Source organism: Hemicordylus capensis, chromosome 6 (assembly GCF_027244095.1).
Source record: "Hemicordylus capensis ecotype Gifberg chromosome 6, rHemCap1.1.pri, whole genome shotgun sequence".
NCBI lineage: Eukaryota > Metazoa > Chordata > Lepidosauria > Squamata > Cordylidae > Hemicordylus > Hemicordylus capensis.
The window spans coordinates 168,147,976-168,171,077 of record NC_069662.1 but is presented as its reverse complement, the minus strand read 5'-3'; the positions used below and the strand labels follow the sequence as shown (position 1 = coordinate 168,171,077).

The 23,102-nt window shown below is 48.6% G+C and overlaps 2 protein-coding genes across 6 annotated transcripts in view; one reads left to right on the top strand and one right to left on the bottom strand.

Annotated features, from left to right (window-relative positions):
* Window positions 1-6,213: 6,213 nt before the first annotated feature.
* LOC128330320 (cathelicidin-2-like) lies at window positions 6,214-16,855 on the top strand. 2 transcript variants are annotated; one of them, XM_053262986.1, is made up of 4 exons: window positions 6,214-6,396; window positions 9,265-9,372; window positions 13,942-14,025; window positions 16,582-16,855. In XM_053262986.1, the coding sequence occupies exons 1-4, from the start codon at window positions 6,214-6,216 to the stop codon at window positions 16,687-16,689; spliced, it is 483 nt and encodes a 160-aa protein (XP_053118961.1). In that variant the 3' UTR covers window positions 16,690-16,855. The 2 variants fall into 2 exon arrangements, 1 of the variants encoding a protein (XP_053118961.1); XR_008310047.1 differs by lacking the exons at window positions 6,214-6,396; window positions 9,265-9,372 and adding an exon at window positions 11,416-11,550 and having other exon boundaries at window positions 16,582-16,632.
* Window positions 8,920-23,102, bottom strand: part of LOC128330319 (cytochrome P450 2C5-like) — a 55,599-nt gene continuing 41,416 nt past the window's right edge. For 2 of the 4 annotated variants that reach the window (XM_053262982.1, XM_053262985.1), the window contains one exon: window positions 8,920-9,192. In XM_053262982.1, coding sequence (XP_053118957.1) covers window positions 9,070-9,192 — 123 coding nt within the window. In that variant the 3' untranslated portion in view covers window positions 8,920-9,069. Of the gene's footprint in view, window positions 9,193-16,053; window positions 17,459-23,102 lie in introns of those variants that run through there. The other 2 variants (XM_053262983.1, XM_053262984.1) reach the window with 2 other exon arrangements.

Here is a 23,102-nt window from a genome sequence, read left to right as displayed (position 1 = left end):
AACCACCTCCCTGGCAGGTTTCCTGCTTCTGATGTATTTAAAGAAATCTTTGTTATCCCCCCCCGATGCTTTTAGATAAATGTTCCTCAAACTCTCTTTTCTCCTCCCATATTGTCTCCTTGCATTTCTTCTGCCAGGTTTGTGTTCCTTTCTGTTCTCTTCATTTGGGCAGGGCGCTTTCCAGATTAGACCCTACAACGGAGTCATGGCATATCTGCTAAGTGTGCTTCTGTACTTCCTATTTTGTGACACCACAGTCCCTGCACTTCAGCAGGGTGCCATCCACATTTCTGATGCCTTGTTTTGGATTTAATTGCTGTGCTATAGTGCTATAACATTGTAATTGCTTTGCAAAAAGGTTGCTGTATTTTCCCGTTATGGGATTTTTTGATTCTGGGGACCGTTGTGAATACGATCCTGCCAAGCCGAAGCATTTTTACCGCGGCTGTAGCAGGCAATCTGGAAAGTGCCCTGGACTTCCATTTTCTGGATGAATTCTTCTTCCCCTTTATAGCTTCCTTAACTTTACTTGTTAGCCATGGTGGCATTATCCCGGACTTCTTGGTACCTTCCCTCCTTTTTGGTAGAATATATACCAAAAAGGAGGGAAGGTACCAAGAAGTCTGGGATTATGCCACCATGGCTAACAAGTAAAGTTACTTTACTTCTGGGCTTCTATTGTGGTTTTAAAAAATGAACTCCATGCATTCTGGAGTGAAATGACTCTCCTGGTTTTCCTTTTCAGTTTTCTGTTCACCAAACTCCTCATGTTAGAGAAGTTTCCTCTTCTGAAGTTCAAAGTGTCTAGACTTCCTTGCAAGTGTCAACAGCAGAGGCATGTGTCTCCTTTGGGGAGCCTGAGGCCTGCTATGGCTGCCTTCATGCCCACCAGCCCTACCATCTTGATTTTTCACATGGTGAGTGTGCAGGCTGATGCTTTTATCTCCCATCTCTTCAGGGGCCTCTAACATCTCCTTCACTGTGCGTACGTGGCTTTCTTTTTCCTCTGTAGGAATCGCCCGTTGTTGGCCAACCTGCAAAGTTGGAAGATCAGTTGGATGTGGGAAGAGGAACTGCTGAAATGCTTTCCCTGGCTTGCACAACTGCCCACAGGGCAAAGCACAGAGGGGAGGAAACCTCTCACTTAGCAAGGGGGTCTTTTTCCTGGGTCCTGTCCTGGCATGGAGATCCAGGGTGTTGGGGTGTAACAAAGTTAAAGTAGGTCCAGGAACCCAAGAAGAAAAGATGGGATCCCCCTGGGCCCCTTGCTCCCTTCCCCCACATCATGTCTTGCTGATGGGACTCATCCTGGATTAACCTATTTTGTAACTTCCCTGTTGAAGTAAGAGCATTCCCATCTCTAGCAGTTTTAAAGAAGTTGCTTAAAGCACATCCCTCAAGCTTTTAATTAGATTTTAATTGTGACTTTAAAATTGTCTTTTATGTTTAATTGTTTTATTATGCTGTATTTATTATGTTGTATTTATTGTAAACTGCCTAGAGATGCAATACACTAAAATAAATAAATACACTAAGTAAATAAATACATTTTTGCTCCAAGGAAACAGACAACAGGGATAGCATCACACCAAAATGAATGTGAAGAAGGAAGGGTGGAATAATAGTTTATTGTTGGAAAGAAATGTACTGTCTTTATATGTGCACGGTTTCCCCTGATGAGGTTTCCACCTCAAAACATGTTGGGACTTTTTTGAGCAAAAAATTATTGTTGGACAGTTCCTCCTTTCTTCTTCCTGTAACTTCTACTCCAGTCTCTATATTGTGATCCTTTGAGCTTGGGAAGATTTTATCCTTTCTCCCCTGGAGCATTCCTCTCTGTCTTTTGCTGGAATATCTACTAAAGACCCCATTGAGGTTGTCCGGAGAGGTCCATCTTCAGTTGCTGCCAGCTTGGCTGGTGGCCACATGGGGACGGGCTTTCTCGGTTGCTGCCCCAAGACGGTGGAATGCGCTCCCTACTGAGATACGATCCTCCCCATCTCTGACAGTTTTTAGAAAGTATTTGAAAACCACCTCTTCACCCAAGCTTTTTCTGTTCTTTAAAATTTTAAGGTTTTAATTCATGGCTGATTTTTAAATTTCTAAATTGTTTTAAGTTTTTGTATATATTTTAACTTGTTTTATACTATTGTAAACTGCCCAGGGATGAAAGTTTGGGGTGGTGTACAAATGTAATAAATGAATGAATGAATGAATGAATGAATAAATAAATAAATCTGGTTAGCAAAGAATTTTGTCCCAGAAATGTATCCCAGGGAACAGCTCAGTGGATGCATTTTTTTCACAGTTGTGCTCTGAGTGAACATCAGTTTCACAGTCAAAGAAGAATCTTCATCCCAGTCAGTTCAGCTTGCAATTCCTGAATGGCTCCTTGCAGTCTGAGGAGTGAGTCAATTACCTCTGTCACTCTTGCTTTGGGAGCACTTTGGCCCCTGCTCTCTGATTCTGACACACCATGTTCCTAAAATGTTTGGACCATTTGCCTATAAGTGTAAGAAAGGATCTCTGAGTAAATATCCCTTCACTCTGTCCAGTGGAAACCAGACAAGGATGGTTTTCAGAGGGATTGGAGGTTTAAGTCAAGCATTAAGAAAGCTTTCCAAACTCTCAGATCAAGCCCATTGATCAAACTCTCTGTCCGCATTTGCATGTAATGGGGAACCAGAGTTGCAGGGGCTAGGGGTTTCCCTACCATTATGTTTGAGAGTGCATGAACTTCGATCCCATTCCTTCCACAACCCGAGGTTTTGCTCCGGAGACTCCAATTCGAACTCTTAGTTTGTAGCGAATTTCGCTGCTCAAAACTGGGGTTCCACCATGCCGTCTGCATGCGACACTGGAGGCTGCATTCCCCTGGACTAGAGTTGAGGAAGGAAGCTCCTCCCTCTCTTCCTGCATGATTGGCTGTGCGGGCTGTCCTTCAAGCAAGAAGGAAGCCCACACAGCCAGTTCCCCCTCCTCTCTGCAGTCTCATTGACTGCAGAGAGGACGCTCTCCGTTTTGTCTGAATGCAGGCTGGAGAGTGGGGAGCAGGACCATGGGTGCACTGGACCCACAGCTCCGCTATGTGTGAATGTGGTCTCTGATCAGGCTGCCCAGGGAGGTTCTGCATAGTTTGTGCTGAAAGCTAACTGCAGTCCAGTGCAAAGATCCCTTGCATTGCTTATTCCTCAGAAGGAAAATTCAGAGCAACCCCAACTCCAACTGCCACAACATTAGCAGTCACATGTATCAGCCATAATTCCTAGGAACGTAGGAAGTTGCCCTATACTAAGTCAAGCCATTGGTCCATTGAGCTCAGTCTTGTCTACACTGACTGGCAGTGGCTCTCCAAGGCAGGAGTCTCCCCCAGCCCTATCTGGAGATCCTGCCAAGGATTGAACCTGGGACCTTCTGCCCGCAGAGCAGACGCTCTACCACTGAGCTAAGGCCCATCCCCAACTCACCCCACAAAGCCCAAAACTACACACAGTTTTTCTGCTGTTGCAGTGATCATTTGGGAGTCTTTAATTAAGATGCATCACGATTGTTCACTACTACTTGTGATTTTTCCGGCTTCAAAAGTTGCTACACTCCCTCTAGCTAATACTGCAGGACATACCTTCACTTGCCTACCCTGGATAACGGCCTGTACTGCCTTGTGACAAGATGTGGGTGTCCTCGCATCAGGAATGGCTGCTGACATTCAGATAGTGCGTGTATCCTGCTTGCTGCACTGCCTGCCTTCCATTTCCTTCACTACCCACCCCTGCCAAGACTCTAGTGAAACTATAGCCCAATTCAGACATTATGCTGTATGAGCATACAGATGTCTGTACACTTGCACATTTGTTTGTGTGAATGACTTTACCTGTATTCATTTTAAAAGTGAATCTGGATGTTGATTGATTGATTGATTGATTAAATGCCGTCAAGTTGGTGTCAACTCTTAGTGACCCCGTAGATAGATTCTCTCCAGGATGACCTGTCTTCAACTTGGCCTTTAAGGCCTCTCAGTGGTGCATTCATTGCTGTCGTAATCGAGTCCATCCACCTTGCTGTTGGTCATCCTCTTCTTCTCTTTCCTTCAACTTTCCCCAGCATTATGGACTTCTCAAGGGAGCTGGGTCTTCGCAGAATGTGTCCGAAGTATGATAGTTTGAGCCTGGTCATTTGTGCCTCGAGTGAAAATTCTGGTTTGATTTGTTCTATGATCCATTTGTTTGTTTTCCTGGCTGACCATGGTATCCTCAAAAGTCTTCTCCAGCACCAAAGTTGAAAAGTGTCCATGCTTTTTCTGTCTTGCTTCTTCAAAGTCCAGCTTTCGCATCCATAGAGTATCATGGGAAAAACCTTTTTTTTCTGGATATCATCTGAATATAGGCCCTTCAAATACATGGCACACATACAAAGTGTACTGCCTACCTGCACTGAAAGTAACATGTGAATGACTGCACCTGTGTACAGATCTGTACCTGTACGCTCATTGTATGAGTGTTGAACATCACATGTGCTCATAGATTAATTATGCGTTGTGTGAGAAAAGTGCTTCCTTTTGTTGGTCCTAAACTTCCTAGCCATCAGTTTCATGGGATGACCCCTGAGTTCTAGTCTTGTGAGAGAGGGAGATAAATGTCCACTCTGTCCACTCTCTCTACACCATGCATAATTTTATGGACCTCAGTCATGTCTCCCCTTAGTCATCTTTTTCCTTAGATAAAGAGCTAAAATGCTGGGGACAGAATGATGGTTGGCCGGGCCTGTCCTCCCCAGCACCCGGCTCCCACACAATCACTCCCCTTGTTCTTTGAAAACACAGGACTGTGGACCAGAAGTGCACAGGGCTCTCCTCCGTTGGCGGGGCGCTCCTCCTTAGGGTCGTGAGAACTGCCCTGTTGTCTAACCACACTTCCATACAGAGACAGAGGTGAGATTAAAGGGGTGTCTTTCCCCACATGAATTTGCCAGGTTCTGGGCCTTCTGGAGTCATTTGCTAACCACTGTGGGAAGCAGAATACAGGACAACATGGACTCCTCTTGGACTACCATTTTGGGTAGGAGCTGGTCTTGTGGTAGCAAGCTTGATTTGTCCCCTTAGCTAAGCAGGGTCTGCCCTGGTTGCATAAAAAGGGAGACTAGAAGTCTGAGCACTGCAAGATATTCCCCTCAGGGGATGAAGCCGCTCCGGGAAGAGCAGAAGGTTTCAAGTTCCCGCTCTGGCAGCATCTCCAAGAGAGGGCTGAGAGAGATTCCTGCCTGCAACCTTGGAGAAGCCGCTGCCAGTCTGTGAAGACAGTAATGAGCTAGATGGACCAAGGGTCTGACTCAGTATATGGCAGCTTCCTATGCGCCTGACCTCTTCTGATATTCTAAAGTGGAGGAGGGGAAGATTCTTAAGTGATAAAAACCATGTTTTAAAGTGTATATATGATTTCAGATCTAGCATGTTCTTTTGGGGAATTGTTAAGGAAGGGTGTCTGAGGAAACGGGCAATACATTTGCCAGTGACACCCAGTACCAAACTGGTGGAAATGATGCAAATTAGGAAAAGAAGAGGAATCTGGCAATGAGGCAAAGGGCTCTTAAAAACAACAACAACTTGCCACTGTGTGGTAGCCAAAGCTTGTGCTCACAATGCGTGCCTCCAGCAGAGGCCGTTGTGTGATGGACCTTGATGCAGGAGAGGGGGTTCTAGCACATCCCTGCACTTTAGTGTACGCAAACCTCAGCAGTAAGAGGTGCTGCGGGACCCAATCCACCGGGAAGTTCTCCTGCACGAACCCCACTGGAATGATAGAGAGCGCTGTGCACAGGCTCTCTTCATTCCAAGGCGTTTGACTTCCCTGGGCACTTAGGCATCTATAGAGCTGGGGAAGTGTGCCAACAGAGCTCAGCCTGGGGTCCAACGGCACATCAGACTCCCCAACTGTCTCCACCTTTCCTAACTCCCCCCCTGCCCCCTGGACTGTTGTGCAAGCAGAACAAAGGATTTCAGCAACTCTCCCAGTTTCCAACTGCTATCCCACCGTTTGGTTGGCCAACAATGGGCACTTCCTGAGGAGGGAAAAGAAAGCCACCCACCCACCCACCCACAGCCAGTGGGACGTTAGCCCACTGGGTAGGAAGTCCCAGAGGCAGGCTATAAAAAGAGCCCCCGGGGAGCCAGAACTCTCAGCTGGTGCAAAAAGCAAAACCCCAAAGAGACGCACGGAGATGGGGAGCCACTTCTGCTGGGCACTGCTGCTGGTCCTTGGGGTGGCCGTGGCAGCGGAACCCTCGCAGACCTCTGCCCTCAGCTTCGATGAGGTCATTGCTGCCTCGGTTGACATCTACAACCAGCAGCAAGCCCCAGAGTTTGCCTTCCGGCTGCTGGAAGCTGAGCCCCAGCCAGACTGGGTGAGTAGCTCTGTGACGTGGTGGACACATGACCTCGAAGGGCAGCAGAGAGCTGTTCCCTTTGCCCCAAGAGCCACGCGAGTGCCTGACAGGAGGAGGCCTTTTCACCGGCTGCATGCAGCACAGGAACCGAGGAAGCTGCCATATACTGAGTCAGACCACTGGTCCATCTAGCTCAGCATTGCCTACACTGACTGGCAGCAGCTTCTCCAAGGTTTCAGGCAGGAATCCCTCCCAGCCCTACCTGGAGATGCTGCCAGGGACTGAACCAGCCACTTTCTGCATGCCAGCAGGGCAGGTGCTCTTCCCAGAGTAGCCCCCTACCCTAAGGGGACTATCTTACACCCCTGCTCACTGAGCAAAGAGACACCTTTTAAAGTGGCGATTCTCTTCTATTTAGCAGGGGGAGAGCAACTGGCCCTATCCAGCCCCAGCACAGCATTCCTCCAGTGGCCATTGCTGGCGTCTATCTTATGTTTCTCTTTTAGATTGTGAGCGCTTTGGGGACAGGGAGCCATCTTATTTATGCATTTTTCTTTGTAAACCACTTCGTGAACTTTGGTTGAAGAGTGGTATATAAATGTTGTTGTTGTTGTTGTTGTTGTTATTATTATTATTATTATTATTATTATTAGACTATCTTACAGCACTCACATTATTAACTAACTAACTAACTAACTAACTAACATGTTATATCCCGCTCTTCCTCCAAGGAGCCCAGAGTGGTGTACATAGTTAGGTTTCTCCTCACAACAGCCCTGTGAAGTAGGTTAGGCTGAGAGAGAAGTGGCTGGCCCAGAGTCACCCAGCAAGTCTCATGGCTGAATGGGGATTTGAACTCGGCTCTCCCCGGTCCTAGTCCAGCACTCTAACCACTACACCATGCTGGCTCTCTCACATGTGGTCACCCATCCAAATGCAAGCCCTGCTTACTGTTATGGACTACATCCCTTCTGGTGAGTGGGACTGGTGAGTGTTTGCTCCCAAATTATTCAAAGAGAAGAGCCACTGTACGCACCCTTGGTGCAAGAGCGAGACCCGGTTTGTGCGGAGAGCAGCCCCAGTGGCTGTGTGCTCTCTGTGTGGCCTCCACGCCTTCCCTCCTTGCTCAAGCAAGGAGATCATCAGCACTTGACTGTTTAGAGTTGGGGGAAGTGAGAGCAAAACCCTTTAACTCAGGCCTGAACCAGCGCCTTGGGGTGGAAGGGAGTGATCCTGAGGCTATTCTCATGAGCAGCAGGAATTGGGCTCAGGGAGCCCAGTCCAGTTCCTGCTCCTCATGTGCAGCAACAGGTGCTGCGCGGCTCCTGGCAGCGGATCCGGGGCAATCCCACTTACGGAGCCCACTGCTTAACCTGGGTTTCGGGTGCGAGAGTGCCCAGAAAGTGGGCCAAAAGACTGTGTTTCACCATACTGTGGCGCTGCATGTAGCAACTCACGAGTAGCCCTCCAACGGGGAGGCGACAACAAGCCTCTTGGCATCAGGCAGCTCCCCAGAATGCCCCGTGCACTCGTGTGGGCCATTCGGACACTTCTGGGGGACGGGAGGCCCCCAGACCCCGCCGTCCCAACTGGCTTTGTGATGGAGCTGGTAATCGTCTGGGCGGCCGATCCAGCCACCCAGGGAGGGCTCCCTGCTTGTCTGCGGGGACAGCCGGTCAAGCCCTCTCTCCCCACAAACCCTGTTTTGGTGCTTCACACGGCTCGTGTCAAGCGCCTCATAGAGTGGATCCTCACATGGCTTGGCGATATCTGGGATGGAAATGTCCACTCTGCAAGCTGTTCCTTTAGTAAGACCCTCCGGGGGAGGGAGCGGGGGAGGGGAAATACTTTGGATTTTGGAGCTTGTTTTTGTGTTTTCATTTGGTTTTGCCTTTTTGTTCTTGCAACTGAAAACCTCTAATGAAGTGATGTGCCTTAACTTGGTGTCAGTGTTTGAGCTCTGATACAGTTTTGGAGAACCTGCAATAAATGGATATTGGAGGAGTAACAAATCCTACTTCTTTTTTTACTAGTCTGAACAAACCTTGGATTGGCCTCTTCCAGTACCATAGGAGTTCATTTTGCTGTGGGAGGGAAAACCTCCGTTGAGATTAAGTATACGTTCTTGGCAGGCACATATACCTTCCCACCAAAAGCGTCATATCCATGACATTAGCAAAGGGGACAATTCATGCTTGCTGCCACTTAATGGCGCAGTGGGGAAATGACTTGCCTAGCGAGCAAGAGGTTGCTGGTTTGAATTCCCCGTGGTATGTTTCCCAGACTATGGGAAACAACCATATTGGGCATCAGCGACCTAGGAAGATGCTGAAAGGCATCATCTCTTACTGCATGGGAGATGGCCATGGGAAACCCCTCCTGTATTCTACCAAAGAAAACAATATGGCTCTGTGGGTGCCAGGAGTCGGGGCCGACTCGAGGGCACAACAACCACAAGACAGCTCTCCTGCAAAACAGGGGTTCCAACCTTTCGGGTATCAGCCTCAATCTCCTGGTCACTATTGAAAGCTATCCCGGAGGTTTAATGGCTTGATATTGTGAAACATTTGGAGGGAGATGTCTCCACGCACAGTTCAGTTAGCAACCTTATCCTTCTGGGTGCTTTCCAGATTGCACACTACCACAGTGTCACGACGTGTCCATTAAGTGTGCTTCCGTACTGCCTGTGTTTCAAAATCGCAGTCCCTGCACTGTCAGCAAGGGGCCGTTCACATTTCCGATGCCGTCTTTCGGATGGCTGTAGTGTACATGGAGAGCTGCATCCAGGCCAAGGTGCTGAGTCAAAGACAAACCCTAAGAAGAAATGCTCTCTGTTACCAGTTGGCCGAGGAACTGATTCATTCCTTTCACTGGATGTCTTTACAGAACGCGTCTTCTCAAGCCATTCGGCCACTGAAATTCTCCATCAAAGAGACTGTTTGCCGTGTGACAGAGAACCTTGACATTTCCAAATGCGACTACAAAGAGAATGGGGTAAGGTGGTGGGGGAGGGGTGCTTCTCCCTGCTGGAGCTTCTCTCAATTGCAAGATTGCCAACTTCTTACTAGCCCTGCTCTTGTGCCTTTAATGGAAGCCTGGCATGAATAAAGTAAGTGATGCACACCCCCCCCATGAAGCAGCTGTTTCCATAGTAACATTTCCCCTCTTCTATCTTCTGCACCTTTTGTGTACTCATTAATTCCCAGAATTTAGATGGCTTTTCTCCCAAACTGTCACATTCAGGATTCACCCTCCTCCCCACCAGGTTACATCCCCAGAGGTGCACCTAGGTAATGTTGGAGCCTGGACCTCAAGGCCTTTGGAGGCACCCCCTCCCCTGCAAATTAAGCATCGTCATGCTCTGCTGGGCGACCACACAACCCAGGACAAACTAAAGAGGATTTGCGGGGGGCCCAGGGGTTGTGGAGCACTGTTCCCTCTTATAGGGATTCCCAGTGGTTGCTCACTACAACTCCCAGCATCCCCAGGTGCAGTGGCTTTTGGCTGGAGATTCTGGGAGATGTAGTCAACAACGTCTGGGAATCCCTGTTAGAGGGAACACTGCTGTGGAGGCTCTGGACTTTGGCCCCGAAGTCCAGGGGTAAAAAAGCCTCTGTACATCCCACCATGTTTGGTTATTGAAGAAGCTTCCATGTTCCATCGGAACTATCGGGGGCAGCTGTGTTAGTGTAAAGAGCCGATTCCTGTGGTACCCGGAAGACTTGGCCGATATTAATTGTGGCAAAAGCTTTAGCACAGGGGTGGCCAGCTAGAGTCTCCTCATTGCTAGACTACAACTCCTATCACCCCTAGCCACAATTTATTGTAGGTGAGGATGATGGGAGTTGTAGTCCAACATCAGCTGGAGCCTTGAGTTGCTCGCCCTGCTTTAGTGCCGTTGGCTGTTTAAGTTATAGAATCTCCTGGAGAGAGAGAAATTCAGCGGTGGACCCACCATTGGGCGAACGGGTTCAAAGAACCCAGGCCGCCACCAATCAAGGGCTATGCCTCGCGGCCCCAACATGCCCCCTGTGTCTGACGTCAAATGCGGGTGTGTGTGTTATTTCACTCCCAAACGGGGCTGCACGGAAATCAGCCTGCGTTGTATTGGCAGCCTTTAAAGGCGGAGAGAGCCGCTACTAACCTCACTGCCAACGCAGCGGGGGTGATCTCCCTCCCAAATTGAGTCGTGTGGCCCCATTTGGGAGGGAGATCGGCCCACGCTACATTGGCAGCGTGGCTGGAACGGCTCTCCCTGCCTTTAAAGGCAGGGAGAGTCGCTCTGGCCCACGCTGCCCAACGCAGCATGGGCTGATCTGCCTTCCAAATGGAGCTGCATGGCCTCATTTGGGAGACCACGCCCCCTCTGATGTCAGATGTGGGGGCGTGGCTAGCCCGACGTCTGATGCAGGGGCGGGGCCAGGGGCTGCGGTGGCTGAACACAGGCTGCCGCCCGCCTCGCTTTGCGGCTGGAGAAACCAAAGCCAAATCATTTTAATTTACTCTTGTTTATTTGTTCAGTGTAATGACTGATATGTAAGGACTTTAAATGACTGATACGTCCTATGCACTGCTACATTTGGGAAACCTGGGGTTCTCAAACTTGGGTCTCTACAATTCCCATGATCCCCAGCCAAAATAGCCTTTCTTGGACTACAACTCCCATCACCCCAGCCAGATTTTGTTGGACTGCAACTTCCATCATCCCCAGACTATTGTGACTGGGAGAGGAAGATACAACTTCTGCCCCAACAAGTCTAAGACACCACAAGACTCTTTGGATTTTTCCTCACAAGTGTTGTGTAGCCCTTTAAGTGCAAAGGAACCTTTTGCTGTGGTCTCACCCGGTTTGTGGTTGGTGACGGAGTCTCTCTCCATTCCTGAAATCACCCCTCTGCTTTTTGCACCACTTTCCCTTTTTCTAGCAAGCCACAAAGCCCTGAGCAGCTGCCTTTTTCTCCTCTGAGAGCCAGGTGGATGTTGCCGTTATCTAAATACCCTTCAGCTGCAACAGTTAGTTTCCTTCCTTCCTTCCTCCTTCCCTCCCCCATTAACCACCCACCCTGCCCCTTTATGGCTTCCCTCCATCATCTTCCTCAAGGAGAAGCTTTCCCAGGTTCTTCTGGCTCTGGACACACAGGGAGTACTTTCAAAGGAGACCCAAGTTGAATGGTCTGTTTTGGCTAGAATTGGGTGCAGGATGAAACTGGGGGTCCCCAATGTGGGAGGCTAACTTTGGGGAGGGGAAAAACTTGTCAAAGTATTAGGGGAAAGGGGGTCCTCCTCCCAGTGTGACAGCTGCAGTGCAGTTCTTCTAAAAAAAGATTATTTATTTGCAGCAGATGCTCCTGGTGCCTGCCCCCTCCCCCTGTGTTGGCTGGGGAGGAGAAGCACTGATCAACAGCTTTCATAGCACTAAGGAATTGATTCAGGGCATGTGTCCCACTGGACTGACTAATGCCGCCGCGCCCCCCCCCCCCCCATGACTGCCTGTGTATGATGACAGCACATGAGTTTTTCAAGGAGCGGCAGGATTGTTTATGCAAAATTTAGTATCTGTTGGTAATCGGGAAGTGTAACTTTATTTTGCATAAACAAATCCACAAATAAACAAATTCTTCAAAATATGAGATAGTTTTTAATATATACGTAAGAGGATTTTTGTATTAATGTGTTTGCAAAAGGAAAGTAAAAGAACAATTTGAAATGTGTTGGATGTCAACTTCAAACACTCGTCCTTTTCTTGAATAATGACCAAATATGGTAAATTTGAATCATAATAGATTTGAATTTGAGAAGTATCATCTGTTTCTCTTGGGCATGATGCAATTTTTTTAATATGATTACTGTTCAAATTCTATTCAGAACAATAACAGTTAAAGTCTGATAATAATATCTGGAATTTCTTCTAGAAGATACATTTTTCAACCTTTCCCCAGCGTATTCCAGTGTAAAAAGTAATTCATTCGGCTAATTTCCGCGGCAGGATTGTGTATGCACAATTTGGTATCAGTCGGTAGTCGGGAAGTATGATGTCCTGTTGCACAAACACACTCACAAACTCTTCAAAATATAGAAGAGACACATACTGCTTTTCAACAACCATCCTCCAAGCCCACCAAACTGGGATATGAGACGGCACGAGAGGAGAGCCCCATACGGGCATTGGAGCTTGTTGGCCTGCGTACTCAGCACAGCCTACGCTGTGCCTCCTCCACCATGGAGCCTGGGAGGGGACTCTCTCTCAAACTCTCTGGTGTTGGGACTCTTTAAGGTAGGGCTTAAATTGGGGTTGGGGGTTATGGGAGCTGAACAGGGGATCCAAATTTGAGAACCCCTGCTTTAGGCGGAAAGGCTGTAGCTCAGTAACAGAGCCTCTGCTCAGCATGCAGGGAGTTCCCAGTCTCAATATCTGACAGCAGGAGTTGAGCTACAATGGAACCAGAGGGGACACAGCTCCCTGGCCTCTGCGGGGCGGGCAACAGCTTGCTCTCCCCCTACCCCACTGCCCCAGGAGGCCTGTCTTGACTTCTTCTCCCGGGGCCCACGCTGGCCTTGTGATGCCCCTGCCTGACAGCCTCTCTAGGTAGTGCTGGAAACAATGGAAACTCCCCTTTCTGAAGACCCAGAGAGCCTCTGCTGCTAGTCAGCATAGACAACACTGATCTAGGCAGTCTGACTTGGTAGCAAGCAGCCTCGTAGGAACCCAGGAAGCTGCCGTCAACTGAGTCAGGCCCTTGGTCCATCTAGCTCAGGATTGTCTACACAGACTGGCAGCAGCTTCTCCAAGGTTGCAGGCAGGAGTCTCTCCCAGCCAGGAGCGGAGCTAGCCGAGCGGCGGCCTGTGTCCAGCCCTGCTTGGCGGCCCCCTCCAATATGCCTGTGCACGTGACGTCATGCACACAGGGGCGTGGCTCGGGCTCCGGAGGAGCCCAGAGCAAACTCCCCGCTCCTATGCACCGAGAGCTTCCTCCCTGCCACACCCGGGCCGCCGATAGCTCGGGCAAACTCTTTGCCAATAATTTCAGGCAGCTCTGACTGCCCGCTAGAATGTTTTCCCCTTCCTCTCCCTCTCTGGAGGGAGGGAAATGGGAGAACGTCTTATCAGGCAGCTGATGCTGCCTGACATGAGGAGGCAGCCCCAGGCCACACCCCCTTGTCACATGCAAAGGGGCATGGCCTGGGCTGCCGAGAGCCTGAACAAGCTCTCCCTTTGTCGTTTCAGGCAGCGTTGGTTGCCTGATAGGACGTTTCCCAGAGAGGGAGAGGAAAGGAAAAACGTTCTATCGGGCAGTCGGAGCTGCCTGAAATAATTGGCAGAGTTTGCCTGGGCTCTCGGCGGCCCGGGCGTGGGATGGGGGAGGCTCTCGGCGGAAGGGAAAAATGTTCTATCGGGCTGAAATAACTGGCCCCTTAGCCCGCTTTCCTGCAGTCGTGAGAATAGCCTCATAAACTCCCATTCAAATGCAAACCAGGGTGGACTCTGCTTAGCAAAGGGGACAATGCACACTTGCTCCCACAAGACCAGGTCTCCTCCTTCATTTGTTTGCTCTCCTCCAACAGATCGAACGGGATTGTTCTGCCTTCTATTCCAATGAGCAGCTTCCAGCAACAGTTATCTTGCAGTGTGAGGATGTGAACAAAGAGGTACTTCCTTGGCCAATCTGAATGGTCTTCTCTACTCTTTCTGTTGCTTACAGACTCAGGATGCTGCTGAAATCTGGGTTGGGAGAGGATCCGATTCGAGGAGCAAAATTCACGAACCCACGTCTAGCACTTTTGGAAATAACTCCGGAGGGCATTCTCTGAATTCCAAAATGTGTCCAGATAGTTCCCACACGGCTATGCCGGGTTGCAGACTTGGGTCTTGCCCCACTCTGGTACCTCCGGCTTGTCTGTGTCTGAGGCCATTTCCCATCTGATAGGAAGCCAATTAGGAAAATCAACATGGGTTTAGCCTGTTGAACTCTGGCAAGTTGGCAACTCTGTTTAGATCAGGGCAGGACAACGCTGGCCCTCCTGCAGATGTTGGGCGGCAAATCCCACCACTCCTAGTGGCCACTGTGCCTGGGGATGATGGGAGTTGTAGTCAAACATCTGCAGGAGGGTCCAGGTTGTACAGTGCTGGCGTAGAACAATCCTGGCAAGCTGAAGAAGCCAGGTGTGGAGAAAGTGGACAGAGAGTTTTTCTCCCTTCCAATGAAACTGAACGGCAGGAGATTTAGGAAGGACAAAAAGGAGGACTTGTTAAGTCTGTCAGTGGCTACTAATTATGATGCTTACTTGGAGCCTCTAGGCCAGTCCTTTTCATTGTAATGTCAGAGGCCAGGCTGGCCCTCTGACTGATTGAATCTGTGCGAAGCTTTGGCCAAAGCGGAATCATCGGCACAGCCCCCTTGGCACTATGCGGAGATGACCATTCCACGGTGCAGTGCCATGCCGTGCCGTGCCGTGCCAGGAGGGGCTCTTTTAAGGGAAGCTGAGCCCCTGCACCATCTTGGAAGGTGTGCATGGAATGCTGGGAAGTGTAGTTCTTCCCAGCACTTTCCCCACAGGCTTCTCAAGAAGCAGGGGTGGAGCCACCATTGGGTGAACAGGCTCAAAGAACCCGGGACGCTGCCAATCAGAGGCCACACCTTGTGGCCCCAACATGGCCCCGCGTCTGGTGTCAGATTCAGGGGGAGTTATTTCACTCCCCAATGGGGCCGCGCGGCCCTGTTTGCGAACAAAATTGGCCCACGCTGCATTGGCCCCTGGCCATGCAACTGATGTCAGCCACGCCCCTGCACCTGATGCCAGATGCGAGGGCGTGGCTAGTTGGGCCCCTGCATCTGACATCAGATGCAGGGGCGGGGCCAGGGGCCACGGTGGCGGCCACTCACGGGCTGCCACCAGCCTCACTTCGTGGCTGTTGAGGGCGGCAGCCTCTCTCTTAAAGGGCCCTCCCAGCACTGAGAAAAGCCCAGGACCGTGCAGAGGTCAGCACAGTGGGGAACGGCTCTCACATGGAAGGTTTTCTCACCAAAGTGGCCCCGGCTTGTAAATAGTGAAGACCACTGCTCTAGGTTTAGAGGGAGCACCCCCCTGAATAATAGGAAGCAACAGCAGTAGGGAGGGCTACTTGCCTGCATGCCCCATTCCTGGGCTTGGCTCTGTGGTCTCCAGGAGTCGACATCGACTCGACGGCACAACCTTACCGTTTACATTTAGAGGGATCTGGTTAGCCACTCTCAGAAGAAGACGGCTCCTGTAGGTGGACCTCTGGGCGCGTTCCCGATTACACGCTGCAACAGGGGTAAAGTGCTTCGGCTTGGCAGGGTCGTATTGAAAACGATCCCTGTAATCTCAAACTCCTACAGTGGGAAAAATACAGCTTTCCCCCTGCAACGGACTTGCAACGTTGTAGTACTATAACGCAAAGGTAAAACCCGAAAGGAGGCATCGGAAGTGTGAAGGGCCCCTTGCTGTCACCGTAGGGGCTGCAGTGTCACACATAGGAAGAAGGGAAGCACGCTTGGCAGATCCGTAGTGACCCTGTGGTTGGTTTTGATCTGGAAAGCGCCCTGGTCTGCTTCACCAGGGCACTTCGTAGGCAGGGCTGGATTAAGCTAGTGTGGGGCCTGTAGCATATGTTATAAAGGGGCCCTAAATGTAAAAAAAAAATGCACATAAATATTAAAACGTAAATGATTTACTTGCATAGTAAAGTAATTCAATTTTTTCATTTGCTATATTTTGGAGTATGGGAGACCAAGCCACAAACTCACACTTACTACAACAACAGTGAACTTTTATATACCGTTTCCCCCATCAAAATTCTCAAAGTGGTTTACATAGAAAAATAAAGAGTGGATAGATGATTCTGTCTCCAAAGGGCTCACACTCAAAAAAGAAAAATGTGGTAGGCACCAGCAACAGCCTCAGGACAGATGCTGTGCTGGGCCTTCTCTTAAAACACACATTTAGCAGAAAAGGGATATTTGATCTAACATGGACCAAATAAAACAAGTAAAGTTTTAACTTTAATTCCCAGTTGGAAGCCAGGCGTGCGGGGCCCTCGAAAATGCGGGGCCCGTAGCAAATGCTACATTTGCTACTACGTTAATTCGCCTCTGTTCGTAGGCAAGCGCTTTGGGGGGGCCACACACAGCCTACTACTCTGCTTCTGCTGACGGTCTGGTCTGTCTTGTGCCTCTGCTGCAGCTGGATCGTATCACAAGGAGCCGCTGGAGAAGGTTCTGGAGAAAAACTAAGCGATTTGTGAAGAGACATGGGGTGAGCATCGGCTTTGCAGCTCTCCGGTTTGGATAAGGAGGGCTCACTGTCCTCTCATCGGGCTCACTGCTTCAGCATCCCAGCAAAGACCCTGGAAGCTCACCTCTGGAGGTTCTGCCTCGCTCCCTGTAGGGCTGTCTTCAACTTCTGGCCTGGAAGTATTACATAAAGCTTCGCTACATAATAAAATCCCCTTAAGAAATTCTTCTTGTGTCATTGTGCCGTCGAGTTGGTGTCGACTCCTAGTGATCACATTCCATGTGATTGTCTTGGTAGAATACAGGAGGGGTTTACCATTGCCTCCTCCTGCACAGTATGAGATGATGCCTTTCAGCACCTCCCTATATCACTGCTGCCCAATATAAGTGACTACAAATGTATTTATTCGGCACAGTCTAGGAAGCACAGCGATGGGGATTCGAACTAACAGCCTCTTGCACTCCAGACAAGCTGCTTCCACGCTGTGCCATGGCAGCTGATTCTTGCGTCATACTTTCCTCCAAAGTCCAGGTGATGGGTGTCTGAGGAGGAGGGAGCCCAGTCACTGAGCTATCAGCCAACCAGAGGCCCTTGTCATAATTAGGGAGGTGCAGGGAGGCCATCTTGTGTCTGATTCATAAGAGAGCCAGGGTGGTGTAGTGGTTAGAGTGCTGGACTAGGACCGGGGAGACCCGAGTTCAAATCCCCATTCAGCCATGATACTTGCTGGGTGACTCTGGGCCAGTCACTTCTCTCTCAGCCTAGCCTACTTCACAGGGTTGTTGTGAAAGAGAAACTCAAGTATGTAGTACACTGCTCTGGGCTCCTTGGAGGAAGAGCGGGATATAAATGTAAATAAAAAATAAATAAAATAATAATAATAATAATAATAATAATAAATATCCTTGTGGTTCAGTCCCAATTAACAGGCTGGGGACTGACAATCACCTAGTTCTGCACTAAGAAAAGCCCTGTGCTGTACCCTGTAGAAATGAATTTAGACTGGGAACAGAGTACTCAGGGTTCAGAATACTGGATACATTTATTGATGAATGAATGTACGTTTGCTTTGATATGCATGATAGTACTAGGGTTTGCATAGCTAACACAAATGAACTCTCATATAATTCTCTCTATTCCTGCTCACTGCATGGAGGGGACCCACAGGGAAGTCATGCATGCACGCCACATCCATTCACTGGTCACGATATTTCCTTGCTCCCCACCCACAAAGGCCAAAGAAGTCAGGCCCCCTCTAGCACGTACGATCCCTTTGATTTCAATGCAAAAGTTAAACCTATAATCTTTTCCCCAGGGAGTGGCTTCATGCTTCAGGGTAAATGTTGAGCAGAGTCACTTCGAAGTACACTCGTGGCATTGAGGGAAGCAGCCCCTCCCCTCTGCTCTCGGGTTTTGTTTTAAAACAAGTTCACATGGCATGCGTCCGTGTTTTCCTTCTAGCCAATGGGGAGGGGGAGAGAACTTCCTACAGAGCTAGATCTGCATTTCTGAAGAGAGCATCCCTCTTATCATGCTAATGATTCTACCTCAGTGCCTCTCCCCATTTGCTCCAATGTTTTCAGAAAAAGTAGCTTAAAACCAGCATTTTAAAAACCCGGAAATACATTGAGATAAGCGAGAATTCGCAAGACAAAGCCCGACTTGTGTGCGGAGTGCTTCCAAGGATCTCGAAGGGACTTCGGGGTAAGTTTTTGGCTGGTGTGTGAACACACACAATCTCTTCCGAAGGAGATTCAGGGTAGAAGCCCTGTGTGTAAAGCCTCCAGGAGAAATGACAAGCAGAGAAAGCTAAAGTAGCCCTTTTCTCCAACACTTTTCTGCCCTTATTCTCCCTTCCCAAAGCAACATTTCTATTAAAGTGGGGGAAAGTAAAAGATCAATGTCCCGGCTTTTAATTAGGCTTATAGAACCCTTTATTGTTTTTAAATTGTTTTAATGTTTTTAAGTTTTGATTTTGTTTTAATTTGTGTTGTTTTATTGTAAACCTCCCAGAGACGTGAGTTTTGGGCAGTATATAACTATACTAAATAATAAAATACATAATAGGGTCCTGGAGCTGATGTCCAGCCTGCCAAGATTTCACAACGAAACTATGCTTAACAGCTACCCATTTCCAACCAGGTTGTTGAGGGCCTTCCCCTCGCCCACCACTGACTGCATTTTAAAGAAATCCTAATGATGAGCAAATTCATCTTACTTCTGCACCTATTTATAATATTCATTAATGGCACCTTCTTAATCAAATCAGTCAACCTCAAAACATCAGAATTACAATTCACCTTTCCTGCCTGGAATTGTGCATTATAAGTAAGTGATAGATTGTGATTCCATAGGAAAGATTCCTATGGAAAGTGGTTTATTAGGCTTACTGTTATATTTTCAGGTTCATTCCACCCTTCATCCTAGGAAATTAGGATGGTGCATATGGTCCAATTTTATCCTCACAACAACCCTATAGGGTAGATTAGGCTGAGAGAGCCAGCATAGTGTAGTGGTTAGAGTGTTGGACTAGGACTTGAGTTCGAATCCCCATTCAACCATGAAACTCACTAGATGACTCTGGGCCAGTCATGTATCTCTCAGCCTAACCTACCTCACAGGGTTGTTGTGAGGATAAACATAAGCATGTACGCCACTCTGAGTTCCTCAGAGGAAAAGCGGGATATACATGTAAAAAATAAAATAAAATAATAGAAATAAATAAGTGCGGCTGGTCCCAGGTCACCCAGTGGATATGATTGGAATTCTCCTCTTTTCTTCTAGGGGGGACTGAGGACATGGCACAGTGGGAGGGGGCAGCGTAACATTTTGCCCGTGTGCCGACTGTCTGAGTTAATCACCCCACCCAACACTGCTATTACTCACAGAGGGGGGAAAGCAATGGACACAACATTATTCCCTTGCAAAGCATGATGGCCGAGGAGATGTGTGTCAGTGCTTCAGTTTGCCACCAGGGGGTGGTCAATTGCAGGGAAGAGGAAGCAGGTCAAGTCCATGCACTTTAGGAGGGGTGTGAAAGGAACATTCATTGGGTGTAATGAGCTGGATCAGTGGCTGTATCTCCACACAATGTCCCAGACTAGCCTCGTGGAACTATCCCACCAGCAGGTCTTGTGCAATAACTTAAGCACCATTGGCTTGCTAGTCCTTGGCACAAGGGCTGTGCCCCAAATGTTTGCCTGAGTGCGCCCAAACCACTTGCCTGCCTGCCTGCCTGCCTGGCCCTGTACCCCAAATCTATTTGGAAGAATCAGGCGGCAGTGGTGCTCTCAGCATGCACCCCAGCACGGGCTCCTCTGTCCCTGAGCCTCCCGCTCCCCACTCCATGCACTTGCCGTGGAAGGCAGGAACAGAGCAGAGCACCTTCTCTGGATTTCCTTGTCCACTGCCCTTTCCATCTGCATGCAAAGGGGGTTGTGCTGGGGGGCTGGCTCTTGTGGTGTGTGCAGCCCTCTGCTTGGTTTTCAGCTGAAATGACAAGGCAGCCATTTCAGGTCAGACATTAGGAAGAATGTCCTAACTGTGCACGCTGTTTGACAGTGGAACCGTCTGCCTCATGCAGTGCTGGGCTCTCCTTTGCTGGAGGTTTCCGAACAGAGGCTGGGCAAGCCATCTCTCAGGGGGTTCAACAAGAAGACTTCTAAGGTCCCTGCCAACTCTGAAGCTCTGTAATTCTATTACTCTAAACCAGAAGTCTATTCTGGCATCACTTCCTATCTTATTACAAGCACAAGAAGCCTTAAATGCCAGGTGCCCAGGCCCATGAGTGGACAGGTATTTGGGAGGCGAGAAGACGGAAGACATCCTACAGGCAGTAACTAAAGATCTGGTGCACAGGCAGTCAAAGAGCTTCTCCACAATGTGAGGGATCAAGTTGAAATATGGTTGGTTACCCTAGTATGTAAGTGTGCATGAGGGAACTGACAAGAAGTTTGTTGAAAAAACTGCCTTTGTTCTTGATCTTTTTGGTATGACAAAACCTATGATCATACGCAAGCAACTGTATTAATAATCAATACTCACCCCCCTTTTAATAGAAATGTTGCTTTGGATTGTGTGTTTATCATGGGAAGAAGCAGACTCTCATGGCTTCTCATCATCAGTTCCCCAGAGAGCTGGTAAGTCCCTAAACCACCATACATTCCTCATTTATTCAAGCACTCAGCCAAGAACTGTGGTAGTTAAACAGTCACTTGCAATTGACTGAGACAACGCAAACATCACTTACTTTGACATTTTTCTGCTGTTGTATGAAGTTAAGCAAACAGAGGTGTATCTACGGAAAATAGCGCCTAGGGCAAGCCCTGAAATTGCACCCCTGGCCAAACATCTGACACCCATCTTTCAGATAACGTTACCATAATATCAGCTCAAAAATACAAGTCAAGCTCATTAATCTTTTAATTAACAAATTATGGCACTACACGAAAATTATAACTGTACATGCCTTGCTTTCACTGATGCAAATTGGTCTATGATGTGATCAATGACCTTGTCATTGGAACCCGAGTGCTCCAACTAGGGACATTCCTTATACCAGCTACTCCTGAAGCACTGCTCCCTATCTCCATTTCTGGTTTTTGGATATGTGGGGAAGTGTGCTTGAGAAGGATGTGTGACACCTGGATCCTCTGGGGTATTCTGGAATAATTTCAACATGCATCCGGTGATTCTTGGAATGACCACCCCATCCCAGAATCAGCTTTCTACTGCAGCAGAGCAGGAATGTTCTTGCTGAGAACCAAGCTTTATTAAAAACATTATTTTAGTTCATTACATTACATTTCATTCATTAGTAATGTATTTCATTACATCACTTCCCATCCATTACAAAGGAAGTAATTGCAAATAGAAATGCAGAATGAGTGCATGCTGATCAAATAACTGTGCCCACAAGTTGGCCCCTTCAAAGACTATGCAAGCAGAAATGAGTGTGTGTAGTACTCAAAGCTATGTGCCTTGTAAGCTGCCCTCTTCAAAGCAAATGCAAGGACAAAATGCAGAATGTGTGCATGCCATTCAAAGAACTGTCCCCAGTAAATTGGCTCTTTCCAAGGAAATGCAAGGACAAAATGCAGAATGTGCAAAAAGAAATATGCTCAGTAAATTGGCCCCTTCGAAGTATATGCATTACAAATACAAAATGAATATGTGTTACTCAAAGATCTGTACTCAGTACACTGGCCTCTTCCAAGGAAATGCAAGTACAAAAAGCAGAATGCATGCATGCTACTCAAAAAGAAATCTGCCCAATAATCTGATCCCTTCAAAATAAACGCAAGCACAAAACACAATGCAGAATCGAATCTTCAGTTCAAGAACTTTCTAACACTTCAAAGAAATTTCCCTTAAGCAGATCGCCCCTTTAACAAAAAAATAAAAAATAAAAAATGCAAAACTGAAGCTCAAATTTCTCTCACTTTCTATCCTCCCTCCAGATCCTCCTGCAAATGCCTCCTGGCTGGCAGCATTCCTTTCTCCCACCCTAGCTCCACCCCTCTCTCATTGAGTCTCTCTTCCTCTGCTAGCCATTGGCTGAGAGGTGTGCAGGATGAGGCTGACTGACAGCTCAGCCAAGGGAAATGCCTGGAGAGGAGTCTTTCAGTTAGCCTAAACCCGCAGCGCCCCATGGGGCTTGTAGTTCTGCCTGTTGCGCACTGGGCGCCCTCTCCCCCCCATCTGGGCAACCCAAGACCAGCCGGCCCTGCGTCCCACCCGCGCACACACATACTTTCTCCCGTCCCTCACCTCCATTCTTGGTTGGAGGTCAGGCAGCTCCCTTGGGTCAGTGTTGGTGCTTTTATTTTGGTTAGAATTAAGGAGCTCCCTCTCACAGGAGCTGGGGAAAGCAGAGCAAAATGAACTGTGTGCTTTTCTGTTTGGTTTTGCATCCTCACTATAGCAACCAACAGTAGGCTGACAAAAATGCACCCTCTCTGGACAATGAGCAGGCCTCCTTGCTTGTCTCCTTTTCCTTTGTCCTCCTCTTCCAAACCCGAGCAAAGAAATACTCCCCACTGCTAATCCCAAACCATTTGAGCAGCCTCCTCGCCGCTCTAGCAATAAAGGATGGATGGGGAATGAAATCAGCTGCATCCCCCATCTGCAATATACCCAAGACACAAAGTTTGAGCCATCATCATGCAAAATATTCAGGATTTAAAGCTATTTCCAACCCCAATCATGCACCTTGACTTGTGCTCATCAAAAAGACTTCTAAGTTTGCTTAAGGCTGGAATCCTAGGCATGGCTGGCTGCAGCGCGGCCAGGCGCCCGGAGCCGGAGATGCTGCGACGGCGAGCAGCACAGGGTGCCCGCCCACTTGTGCAAGAGCGAGTGGGGGTGGTGCCCGGTCTGTCCGGCCAATCATGGCCATGGCAGCAGGGAAGCAGGCATGGCTAGCTACAGCATGGCCGGGCGCCTGGAGCCGGAGATGCTGCGGTGGTGAG